The 13,501-nt window shown below is 29.8% G+C and overlaps 2 protein-coding genes across 2 annotated transcripts in view; both read right to left on the bottom strand.

The window, feature by feature from the left end:
- LOC107445028 (organic cation transporter 1) overlaps window positions 1-4,597 on the bottom strand; it is a gene marked incomplete in the record, with an annotated part of 34,520 nt that extends 29,923 nt beyond the window's left edge. Inside the window, 1 exon segment of the mRNA XM_043045505.2 lies at window positions 3,282-4,597. Coding sequence (XP_042901439.1) covers window positions 3,282-3,665 — 384 coding nt within the window.
- A 1,829-nt stretch (window positions 4,598-6,426) lies between these two features.
- Window positions 6,427-13,501, bottom strand: part of LOC107445047 (organic cation transporter 1-like) — a 57,858-nt gene continuing 50,783 nt past the window's right edge. The window contains exons 9-10 of the mRNA XM_016059358.3: window positions 7,867-8,030; window positions 6,427-6,503 (exon numbers count right to left, since the gene is read on the bottom strand). Coding sequence (XP_015914844.2) covers window positions 6,449-6,503; window positions 7,867-8,030 — 219 coding nt within the window. The 3' untranslated portion in view covers window positions 6,427-6,448. The remainder of the gene's footprint in view (window positions 6,504-7,866; window positions 8,031-13,501) is intronic.

The raw sequence follows: 13,501 nt of genomic DNA, 5'->3' as shown, positions 1-13,501 counted from the left end.
TATCTGTTATAGTACATTGATGATATCGGAAACTTAGCTATTTTTTCTTGAAAATATTTTTGATATATTTGGGCTAAAGACCATTTTTTATTTTTCAAATGACTAAAAACAAAGTTAAAAAACTTTTTGGAGCTTTATCATGTTAAGAAGCATTACATTGACTACTTTTAGCATTATGTAAAAAAGTTGAGGTCAAAAATCTTTATTTTTGTGCCATAAAAAAATTGAAGCATTTTGAAAAATTGAAGCTTTTGAAACAAAATTGAAACTTAACTTTTTACTGACCAAAGATTAAAAAGCTATTGAAAAAGCTATAAAGATTGGCTAGAAACAATTTTTTACTTTTTCACTGACCAAAAACAAAAAACACCTTCTTGATTTTTTTTAATATTAAGATTATGAGAAAAAAATTTGCAAAATAATTTTAACATTATGCGAAAATAATTTACGTAATAAAAATTGCTACCCACCAGTAAAAATTTCTTGAAACTCGCTAAACAAAATTCCACAAAAAATATTTTAATTTTCACAAAACTATTAAAAATTTGAATATATATATATATATATATATATAATTAAAATGAACTCATTAAAAATTAGTTTTGGTAAGCAATCCTTCTAAACTCCATTTGGGATGAAAACATAAAAGCCAGCTTTCTCCGGGCAGCGGATAAATATTTTCGAATGCTAATCTTGATTATTAAATTAATAAATTCGATTTATATGATTTTTACTCGCTACTACTTCTAAATAATTCAAAGACATTTGTTAATACGTCACTTTGTTGCAGTTACAACGCGTTGAGCATTTTAACGTCTTCGAGACGGGCGAGTCATCTACGCATTCTCAGGATGGCGACAATCAGGGAAAAAAATTTAAACTGGTAGGTAAAATATTTTTATAGCATTTAATGTAGGGGGGGGAGTTGAAATAGTTTGGTTTATTTAATGTATCGCTACTTAATTTGAAAGTTAAACTTTGAAACTTGTTAAACCTAGTTAAACTTTGAACTAACATTAATAAGATATGTTAGAATTAAAATAAAAGCAAAAGTAACACTAGCAAATTATAAAAAAAAATAAGCCATGCTTAAGCTGCCGATAATCCAGTGTAAATCCAGTAGAAAGAAAAGTGTCTGTAAGGAATTTATTACGAAATTGAAAACAAACCTCACCAATTTAAGGAATTAAACATTACTACAAATTACACAAAAGCATAAACTTAACGTAAAATAGATTATTTTAAATGAAACTTTAACTTATCGCTCACATCAAATTGTTTTCCTATTGCAGGAAGAATTATCTCAAAATGTCATTTTAATTTGTTTGTCCAGGTGACTAGAAATGTTGGCAATTTGAACTTAAATACATTACGATAAAATTAATAGACATATTAAGTGCTTCAATGACATAAATAGAAAATGTATTGTTTGGCGAACTCTGAAATCTAATAAAAAAGTTGCGTGGCTCATAAATTTACTTTAATAACTGAACTTTTGTTTTCGATTAAGAGAAATCTTGAGTAATTATTTTAGCTTTTAAGAATATTAAAAACAACTAATCTCAAATGAAAGCAAAAGTAACACTAGCAAATTTTAAAAAAATAAACCATGCCCAGGCTTAAGTTACCGCTTTTTTTTAAATCCTGATTTCGTACGAATACATTTATGACTCGAAGCCACTCACAGGTAAAAATATATGATGATAATGAAGAAGCACAGTCGATTTATTATAAATATCTACAACCATTTTCTTCATATAAATGCTTTACATGCATCAACCCCTTTTTGTGGCTGCCCAATAATGGGTTAGTGTATGGTCTTTAACTATTTCAGAACCATAGAAAGTCCACGTAAGTTTTTAGTATTGCTACAGCTCCTAATACAAAGCCGAAATCTGCAACATATACGAATCTTCAGTTTCTCAAAGCCAATGAGCCTTGTACAATCAATTCCTAAAAAATTGTTCATTCGATTTCCATTTTGGTTCATTCTGAGTATAGGTGCTAAATTTCTTTATGTCATTTTGTAGCATACTAAATGTAGGGTAGAATTCTATTTTTTGAATTAAAAAAAATCAAAACTGAAAATACTAAAAACGACCAACGTTAGTATTATTACTTATACAATTATAAATTAAATACAAATTAAAAAAAATTTTAAAAATATCATTTCAATAATAAATAATAATATTTTAATAGAGTAAATACGCCAGTATTTCTTTTATTCTACTGTATTGGAAGAAAATCGAATAATCACGAAAAGAATATAGCATTATATTTTTTCCGTGATTATTTCCGTTAAAAAGAATTTTTTACTTTGCATTTTAATATAATTTTTAACAAAATAAGTATAATAACCATTAAGGGTTTGAGAAATATATTGACTTTCCGTCACGAGAAATCCGAGAGAGCCTTATCTGGAAATGAAGAAAAACTGCTATTAAATTCCATTATGTTTCCGGGAGGGTAAAATATCCTTTACTACCATAGCTTTTTTCTGTTATAATACAGATCGTTTAATAAGTTATAGTAGCCATGGATTTAATAATTATTTTAACATAAATTTTTAACGAAATAAGAATAATAACCATTAAAGGTTTGAGAAATATATTGACTTTCCGTCACGAGAAATCCGGGAGAGCCTTATCTGGAAATGAAGAAAAACTGCTATTAAATTCCATTATGTTTCCGGGAGGAGTAAAATATCTTTTACTACCATAGCCTTTTTCTGTTATCAGATCGTTTAATAAGTTATAGTAGTCATGGATATTTCACTCCTCCCGGAAACATAATGGATAGAAATGATTTTAATATTATTTGTTTCTCATTTCCGGGTAAAGCTCCTGTCGATGTGTCGGTAAGTCTGCAAAAATAGTTTTCAATGTAATGTATTTGGAGTACATATTTCAACAAATTAAGTGTGAACTCATTCGTTTACATAGCTACTTCAAATGTGTACCAATATCTTATAAATATTATTAATAAGCAGTACCGTCAATAATACTATTAATTAAGCTGTTAAAAAGTCTACCCACATTTTACAATTATATCATATTTTATAAATAGTCCAAACGGAGAATAAAAAGGTAATAACCATTATATTATGTTTGTTTCTTTACCTTATATTTAATAATGGAAACCATAATGATATTTTAAAGTTTCTTTACCAAAAAATTGCTGGAGAAAATGTTTAACAAGAGTTTTAGATTTATTTCTCTAAGAATAGCATCGATAACATGATGCATATTTTTCAAAGTAAAAAATATACTTATAAACCTTACCTTAGTTGCTGCTGTTTCCTCAAAATGAGTTGTATCGTATTGCCAACTTGTGCATGGTACAAAGTTTTTGTCATTTCTCACATATTTGGAATTTGAATCTAATATTTTTCTATAATTCAAATCATACATAAAACAGGCCGCATCTTTGTGAGTTTCAAATATTTTGCGTTGCGCTGCTATTGATAGATTGCTATGTGCCACCACGGGCACATAACACCAGTGGTCAGGAATGTAAACTAAGAAAATAATATTTAAGACATACCATGGTAATAGAAAACCAGCTGGTAACAAAAATCCCCAAACCAACATTTTTTGAAATTTTCCAAAATCCCCCACTTCTTCAAGAATGTCCTCAAATTCCAGTTCCTTTTTAGAAATAGCCATATTCTAAAGAAATTTGAATCTATAAGTCCTATCAGATCGATAAATCCACAAATCTATGAGTCCACTGATCAACCACACTGCAACAGTTCAAGCTTTTATATTTCAAGTCGATAAAAGTAACTAAGTGCCACTTTTTCTTTGGTGATCCTTATTTTAGTAAGTCCATTGGTCTATAAGTCTACTAGTTCATCCACACAGCAATGGTTCAGGCTTTTACAATATTTCAAATTAATAGTAGGAAATGTCACCTTTCCTGGGCTATAGCGATGCTTGGATCAGTAAATCTATTGATTTACAAGTCCACTAATCCACCACTCAACAGCAGCTCTGAATTTTTTAATGATTCAAATAAATAATAGTAAATAACTCCCTTCCTGGGCTAAAGTGCTTAGATCAGTAAATCTATTGATATACAAGTCCACTAATCCGCCACTCAACAACAGCTCGGAATTTTATAATAATTCAAATAAATAATAGTAAATAACTCCCTTCCTGGCCTAAAGCGATGCTTGGATCAGTAAATCTATTGATATACAAGTCCACTAATCTATCACACAACAACAGCTCGGAATTTTATAATAATTCAAATAAATAATAGTAAATAACTCCCTTCCTGGGCTACAGCGATGCTTGGATCAGTAAATCTATTGATATACAAGTCCACTAACTCAACAACAGCTCGGAATTTTATAATAATTCAAATAAATAATAGTAAATAACTCCCTTCCTGGGCTAAAGCAATGGATCAGTAAATCTATTGATATACAAGTCCACCACTCAGCAACAGTTTAGGCTTTAAAGTATTTCAAGTAGTTAATAGTAACAAAGTTTCACCTTTCCTGAACTAATGTCTGAAAGAATATGCTTAAATTGCTCCTTTTTATGCAGTATGAAATGCGTAAAAACATATTCCCTCCTCAAAAAGAAAGTTCTAACCATAAATATGACATATTTTCAAAAGTGTTTATTTTATACTATGATTAACGATCCCACGTGATTAAAATTTATTGTTATTTTATCTATTTTTATTTGACAGGAAATACATAAAGTATTTATAGAGACTTCAAAAAATATTATGATCATCGCTTGATTCTTACCTTCGTATGTCAATGTATGAAATATTCACTAACAACTCCGTTGAGTGAAGAAAAGACAGAATTGTAATAAAACATTTATTTATTTACTTCCGTGTTCTAGTTACGATAAAGTAATAGTTAGGATCTGTACTTACTTTGAAGTAATTATTCTATATCTTATTAAATTTTCTATTATCAGCAGTAATAGATAATTTGAAAATGGGTCCATTATCCATTAAACGACTAAGATTTTTCTTAACGACTTTTATGAAGTTTTGTTTTTAAAATTATTTTACTGTTCTGAAAACATATTGCTGCAGCGTAAGAGACTACAATAGGTCTCAGGATCTAATATCGATATCAGTGATCGGTCAGAGCTCCATTTCAAATGACATGGAGATGTTAGCATGGACCATCATTTCCTCACCTCCAAATCTTACACTTGTTTAACAGTAGTCAGTATAATATAAAATACAATAAATAATAAGAAAGTGGTATTGAAAAAATTTACATGCAAAATTTATAACTATGTGCAAACATTTCTATTTCTCCAGAACTATTCAGCCGGTCAAATTTTGTATTTTGCCATTTAAAATTGCAGTCCTTAAAATGGTGTAAAAATGTATAGGGGTGAGTCGGGTAGCCCCGCCCACTTAAGGAGTATTGCTTATATTTCTGTATAATATTGAGTAATAATCAATGTTTTTGTATGTTTCTATTGTTTTATCATCTAATTAAATAATGCAAAAAGAATAAATCAGAAAAAGAATAGTTTAACTTAAAAAAATAGAAATTTAAAAAATTTGACTACTCTATTCAACATATTTTCAAAACTATTGTTTACCATGTTACCAGCTGCATAAATACTTGAAACTTTGAGAATAATCTTTTTTTAATATAGCAGTTAATGTCCGATGGCCCATTGACTTGAAAAAATATTCTATACATATGAAATTGACAGTGGGTGGGGGTACCCGACACTCCCCTACGTTAGAATTCAAAAATTTTTTCAACTATTATTAACTGAAATAATAAAAAATAATAAATATTTACTGGATTTTTGCACGGAATTATCACCCGATAAATAAATCTTATAATTGTGAGCAAAGATTTTTCAAATCTCTTAAAAAGTTCTCGAGATATATCAAGTAACATTAAGGGATCAAACTTCGGTTCGCATTCCTGACCAAACTATTGGAACCATATTTCCTAGATTACGGCTACCCCTAAAATTTGGGAGTCAGAAATACGAATCCGTCGAAAAAAAGGTATGTTTGTTCAAAGAAAGTACGTTTTTAATTTCATAATTTAAAATATCTTATGCACTAATGAATTGGCGTATTTGTAACGTAAATGCTGGTCAGTTCCGTAAAAAAGTTCTCCGGTTATAAAGTATAATATTTCGAATTAAAAATGAAAATATGTGTAACTGTAACCTTAGTGGAACATGCTTATTTCAATGAACATGCTTACTACAACCTAAAAATTGGCATCCATGATACTTTATCTAGTTTAATAAAATAAAATGATAAGATAAAAGAATTTTAAATTTTAAATAAAATATTATTATTTTCTTTGAAATTTTAAAGGTTTGTAATAACCTAATTGAAACTAAAATGTTTCACTAATGTGACTGTTTAGAGTGTAATTATTCCTTGTTTTTTTAAAAAAAGTACCAACTCTAAACCACTGGAAAAACATTTATTATCAAGATGTATTATCTTTTTTAGATTTTCTTTCTGTCACAGAAAATGTTTTCGTCCTGAAAAGAAAGTTAAACATTTTTAAAAACATGAATTGGAGATATTTTAAAATATTTTAAGACAATAATGTGATACTATGAGAAAATGCAAAAAAAGAAAAACTGTTTGCAATAGAAAAAAAAATTGGATAATAATTAAAATTAAATATTTAACTAGTATATTATACAGTTTTATCGATTGCTATTTAAATCATTTTTTTTCTTTTTGAAAAAAAAAATTCTTCTCTTGACCTTATAACACTCTACTTTATATGCTATGGTACGTCTGTATAAAAAACGAATATTTGAAATAACAAGAATATTTCCTACATCCCATGATGAGCTAAGGAATTCATATAGGTTAAGACTCCCAATTTTTGTGACTGTCAACATGATTGTGACAATGCGCACAGGCTTACTTCACGGACAAGCTGGTAAACATTGATCTGAAATTGGGTGGGTTTTAAGTTGCTGCTCTAGATCGAGCCTCAGTTCTTAACGATGACAGTTAATCACAAAAGCCTTTACCAAGCCGCGGTGGCTTTGAGAATAAAGCATTCATCTCCCAATGAGGCGACCCAGGTTTGAATCCCAGTGGTGGTTCGTTGATACAAATTCTGCTCCAGACTCACACCAACCACAATGCTGACGTTAAATATCTTCATTGGCAGACCGGTTAAAATCCCCTTGACGTTGGGCTAACCAAGAGAGATTTTCGTGGTTTTTCTTTTTCATGATTATACCGATTAGTTCCCTCAAAAAGTCCTCCACGAAGGCTAGTTTGTCCCAATGTTTGATCCAAAAGTTCCTTTGTTTCTGGGTTGGGTTTAAAATTACAAGGCTGCGGAATGTAATTTATTATCGACAATCGTAAACTCAGAATTGGGTCGACTGTTCAACGCCGAGTATAAAATAAAATATAAAATAGCCTTAACCCGTTTTGTCCCAACTTTATATATTGAAATGATACAAGAAGTGGTTTTATGGAAAAGGTGGTATAATATATTATCGAAATTAATTGGTTTTTCTACTGTTAGGGCATTCAAAACGTCTTTGATAGATCAAATAGTACTTGCTCCTTTTAATTCTAGATCTAGTCAGAAATAACTAAATCATTGTGGTATCTGAGAATCTTTTAATCCACCCAGATAAATGAAAATTCTGAAAAAAGTTTTCCACCACCATGAATGTCTTTGAAAAAAGGAACAGTCCTAAATACATGACGCTGGGCGTTAACCGGTTAACCACTAAACTATCGCGACTCCATGAATATTTGTTAGCTAACTTTAAAAACTTAGATTTATAATTTAAATAATAAATGTTATAGTATCGGTAACAATTTCATAGTAATGCCAACTATATTTCAATGCAAACATCAACTTACCGACAGCATGAGATAAATGTCTGTTCCTTTCCAAACTGTTCGGCATCTTCTATTGTTAAAGGTAGAGTTTCATTGAGTGTTTCAGGTAGAAAAATTGCAGCGAAGGCAGCCATTAAGTTAATCGATCCAATTATGAGAAATGGAATGCTCTGGTTTATCACTGACTGCAAAGTAAAAAGGCTATATTATGAAAGATAGGAAACAACAACTCTCAATAGTAAACTGGAAAAAAATTATATAATATCATTTATAAAAATTATATAATCTATTATATATAATTCTCTTACGTGGCTCCCAAATTTTGGCTGTATTTCTTTTCCGCCGGTGGCAACGTTTGCTTTGTTTTAAAAACACCAAAGCATTCTGCCTTTTAATGATGTGTTTCTGATCTAATATATATAATTCTCTTACGTGGCTCCCAAATTTTGGCTGAAGTACTTTGTACAACTAAATAAGATTCTTTTCACAACAGTTAAATATTTACTTTATTTTCTTCATTCATAGAGAAAACAGTCGGCAAAGAATTCTGTTAGGTTAAAAAACATTTCGCTAAAAAAATAACGAATTCTAAAAGAAATAAAAATAAACAACTTAAAAAATAAAAATGCTGTTGCCAGCCATAGAATTTTTTGAAAGTTAACTTAGCAACATAAATCAAAATGACATAGAAGCGCAACTAGATCAAAATTATGATACCTGAGCGCTTGACGTAACAAATCCTTCAATTCTAAAAGTGTTGTATCGCCAAATGCCCAAATTAACAATTGTGTTCTTAAAGAAATTCTATAAAAAGTTTTAAATAAACAACCTACTTCTACAACTGCTTCTTGAAGAACTTGGCTCATTGATTAAAAATATTGTTTTAATTTTACAGTACTAACTTTACTTCTACTTTCATTATTGCTATGACCCTCTTTCATTACATTTTACAACTTCATGCTAAATTTGAGGACTTTAAGTTGTTTTGTGGTTGAATACTGACATTTAGAAATGTGTACATAAAAAAATAATATTTAGAGGTTAAGAGTTGCCTCAGAAAAATTTGAATTGTTGACATTGAACTTAACAATGGAAACAATCGTTTTTGTGAAAAATTGAATTGTATTGTTGACATCAAAACTAAAAATATTGCGTTTCAACTTAACAATACTACCTTAATTTATACTTTAGAATTGCCTCGGAGAAATTTTAATTGTTAGCAATGACTTAAGGTATCCGTACACGTTGAAAAAGTGAATTTTAGCCTGAAATGACAATTTTTTTTATATTTTATATTACGAATCTCCGTTTATTCTAGCTTTCAAAACAGTTTAAATTTTATCTGTGAGTCAATTAGAACAAAATGTATGATTAAAAGAATATTAGTCGATGACTAAAAAATGAAACCGGAAATAGCATTCCGAAACCGGAACTGGGACAAAAACAGTTATATTTATCTTTATTTTGGGACAATTATCTTTCTTTGACTTAAATAATTATTATTTTAATGTTGCTAGAAATGAACCTCTCAATTTATCATTTATATTAGTAGCTTTAATGGCATTATTTGGAAATTTGTCCCTAAGGAGGTGTTCGTTGAATTGCAAACATTACAATTTGGTGTGTATTTGGCTGTTATTCAGTTTAATAAAGGTTTTCTGGGACTGAAAAGCATACTCGACATAGTTGGAGTCAGCCGTGACAATAAAACTTTAAAAGATTTTACAGAACTTGATTTTGAGTGTGTGTATGAGTCTCAACGCCATTCATTAACTAATGTAAAGATTGTCAGAAAAAAAATAAGGTTGCAAAAAAACAAAAAATTTGTAAAATTGAGAAAAAGGAAGGTATCACATACAAATCGGGAGAATTTTAGAAGTATTGCGCATTTTTAAAATAGAAATGATAAAATTTATACTTTAAATGCCTTTTTCTCAGAATGTAATTTCACGCAAAAATAGTAACTTTCAAAATTCATTATTAAAAAAGTTGTTGATATATTTCAATAAAAATTTGTATGTGTATTATGTATAATGTTTTCTAGTGCTTGTGCTACAATTGATTAAAAATGCTTAATAGTTTTTTATTATTGGTCTAAAATGTGAAATACGACGTAAACAATTTGACAAAAATCTCATAAAAAGTTTTCAATTCTCTATAAAAAATTTAATTTTCCAAATATTTTTATGATTGCAGTCAAATCACTAGACAAAATTCAGCTCTTTATTTTGATAATAACACTTTTTTGATACAATAATTTTGGTGAAGTATATCCTTTCACAAGTTTTATGAAAAAAACATCATTTTTTTCTTGTTATTTAGCTTTTAAAAACAAAATATAATATAAATGTCTAATTTCTCTTATTTAATATTAGTTTCTACATATAATAAATATAAAAACATAATTAAAGTGTTCTGAAACTTAATATTTTTAAAAAAATCCTCCAAACGTGTTCGGATACCTTAAACAAAAAGTTTTATTTTAACTGACAAATACTATATTATAATTTTTACTTTTTCTATGACTATATTAATTTTCTTACTCTTTTCTTCGTTTTTTATACATTTTATATTTCTGTGANATACTACCTTAATTTATACTTTAGAATTGCCTCGGAGAAATTTGAATTGTTAGCAATGACTTAAACAAAAAGTTTTATTTTAACTGACAAATACTATATTATAATTTTGACTTTTTCTATGACTATATTAATTTTCTTACTCTTTTCTTCGTTTTTTTTCATTTTATATTTCTGTGATGAAATAAAAAACTTATAGTTGTTCTGCTTCTGAACACTGATGAAAACACAAAATGATGGGCTTCGTCAACAATGAAAAATATATACATTTATTTTACAAATTCCATATTATTAAGGTTGCGCCTTTCAGAGAATTAAAAATACAAAATTATCTTCATCAAAGCCGATGCTTTACATCCGGCGTTCAGAAGCAGACTACTATTTCATATTGTTTTACAACACATGGCCTTAGCCCTCTGTTGGGAAAGACTTTAAAACAAAACTTACAACAGTTACTTTTCTCAAGAACTGAAATTTAAAATAGTGTGAATAAGAAAAATATGTGAACTGTTTGCAATTTCAAATTAATATTGAAATGTACAGGTTTAGAATTTTCTACAGTGAAAAGTTTTCGGAACTTCAGTATTCAAAAAAGTATACAAAAACTAGACGTTAAGAACGTATCCAATGAGCGAGCAAAGCGAGCATTGGATTGCGAAGCAATCCGAAATGAACTGCGAAAGCAGTTCCGGGGGTTGGTGAGAGCCAGCGAGCAGGGGGCGAAGCCTCCTAGTATCAATATAATATCACTCTTAATAAATCCTTTAAATAAATCTACTCTTAATAATTAACTTATTTTGTCATCACGTTTTGCTTTTTTCGTCGCCCGTGACAACGCTGTAAATAGTAATCGATAATTTTCTGGAATTCAGTGGAAATTTTAACCCTTTGACGGTTATAGACGAGTTCAGCTCGCAATCGAATCGTGCCTTATAATGCGCGCAAACGAGTTCCTCTCGGGAGCAAGATTTTGACCGCAATGGTTAGTAACGAGAACTACTCGCGTTGTGAAATTTTTCCCCAATGCGCGCTGACGAGCTGAGCTCGTTCGCCATTATTATTCTGCATTGACTATGTTAAAAACGAAAAGTACATATAAACTGTTATTTATGTACTACGAATACTTTAAGAAATTTTTAAAACGCGTGAGGCGTGCTATCTACCGTATCCAGAGATGCCCACTTGCTCCGCTTTGTAAAATAGTATTTCCTAGTGATAGCGAAAGTCAAGTTACTTTCAGTTGAGTATTTTTCCTTTTAAGTAATTTTTTCACCACCAAATATCAATAACTATAAGTAACATATAAAATGCAACGTTAAAGCAACAATCCACTGTTTACTCAATTAAAAAGTAGGCGTAATTGTCCATCTCCAACGAAATTTACTACATAATTTGCTACCACTTTATTATAACAATTCCAGAAGACCGGAGCTGTTGGCATCGCCAGAGAAGGGTGATATTTTCGGAAGAACGGAGGTGGAAAATAGATGCCACTTTCGACTGCTGTTTGCACGTAATACTGCGCGAATTAATGAAACAAAAACTGCTCATTTCCCTGGCCGTCAAAGGGTTAATTAGGTATGAATTGGATTTGATCTTTCAGAAAAATCCTAACGAAGACTTTGTTGGTGTTTCAAATATTTCAACGACTGACTCCACAGTGGTGGATCAACACAACAAGCACAAAACTAATAGACGTGACCACCCAATTAACACGTTGAACGCCACGCTAATTTTACATGTCTTGCCCGTCACGCCACAACGGCAATTTACTACGAACTAAATTTGCAAATATTGGACAGATTTTGCTAGTTTTTAAGAGGTTTAGCATAACATAGAGGTTTAGCATAGAGGTTTATCTGAAAAAATGATGAATTATATAAGCCTACGAATTATTTAGAAATAGGGGTGAATAAAAACCTAGTAAATTGAATTTATTAAACTAAAAATTACAATAATTAAGTAAATTTTGAAAAAATTTTCCGCAATACCATAAAAGAGTGTGAATTTTATAGTTCTATATCATGTTATACACTGTCAGCCAGCTGTTTTTCGCGGCCTATGTGAAAGGTCAGTGTCAGCCACCGATGGCTGACGTGGCGCTCAACGTGTTAATAAAGCTATTTTTATGTCTCATTTATTGCGCTCCCCGATGGCTCTACTTTATTAATTTAAGAAAAATTCTTTTCTAGAAGTTCATCCTTTCAAAATGAAGATTAACTGCAACCAGTGTCCTACAACAAAATATTGTTGCTTCAGGGCAACTCATGATAGTTCAAATTTACCACAATCAAGAAATTTTCTCTGGAACTTATGTTTCTTTATAAACCCTAAAAATCCTATAATCTCAGTAGTTGTAGCAATCCTCATATTATTATTATAGTATGGTTTTTATTAAAATCAGTACTAATTACCATAATACCAAAAGTACTAGTTACCAAAGTTAATTCAGCACTATTGACGTTAATAATAGTGAGGCGATTTTCATACGATTGCCCTAAACGAATCAATACCTTTTCACCATTAATTTATTTTTCTTTATTTCAATTACGTTTTATTACAAATTATTTATTTTTATAGAAACACATCTTAACACGTTCATTGCCAGCCTATTGCAGGTGACCTATCATTGAAGAATGGTAATGCGTAAAGCTAAAACCAAAGTTAAATTTTCTAATTTTAGCACTAATTTTAGTTTTTAAATTTTACAATAAGTTTATCTTTATACATAACATGTTATTGTCATTAGATAAACATAATATTTTCTGCAAAAATAGTTGGATGATAATATGCGTCTTCCTACCACTTGATCTGTTTTATGGACATAAATTGCGGGAAAGAAATTCGTTACGCCTTACTGCTTGATTCGGCAGCAAGCCTGCGAAACACTCAACTAGAAACGAAGTAAACATGTGGTCTCAGAATGACTTAAATGCTAATTCAATGACATAGCCTTCACGTGCTATCCAAGTTCATCACTGAACTTGTAAAAAAATAATTAAGCATTAAAGAATGGACAACAAGTTCCTAAACAGAATTGATTACAGTTAATATATATATATATATGAAACTTAATA

The sequence above is a fragment of the Parasteatoda tepidariorum genome, chromosome 9 (genome assembly GCF_043381705.1).
Source record: "Parasteatoda tepidariorum isolate YZ-2023 chromosome 9, CAS_Ptep_4.0, whole genome shotgun sequence".
Classification (NCBI taxonomy): Eukaryota; Metazoa; Arthropoda; class Arachnida; order Araneae; family Theridiidae; genus Parasteatoda; species Parasteatoda tepidariorum.
The sequence above is the reverse complement of the archived record's forward strand: the minus strand, read 5'-3'. Positions and strand labels throughout refer to the sequence as shown.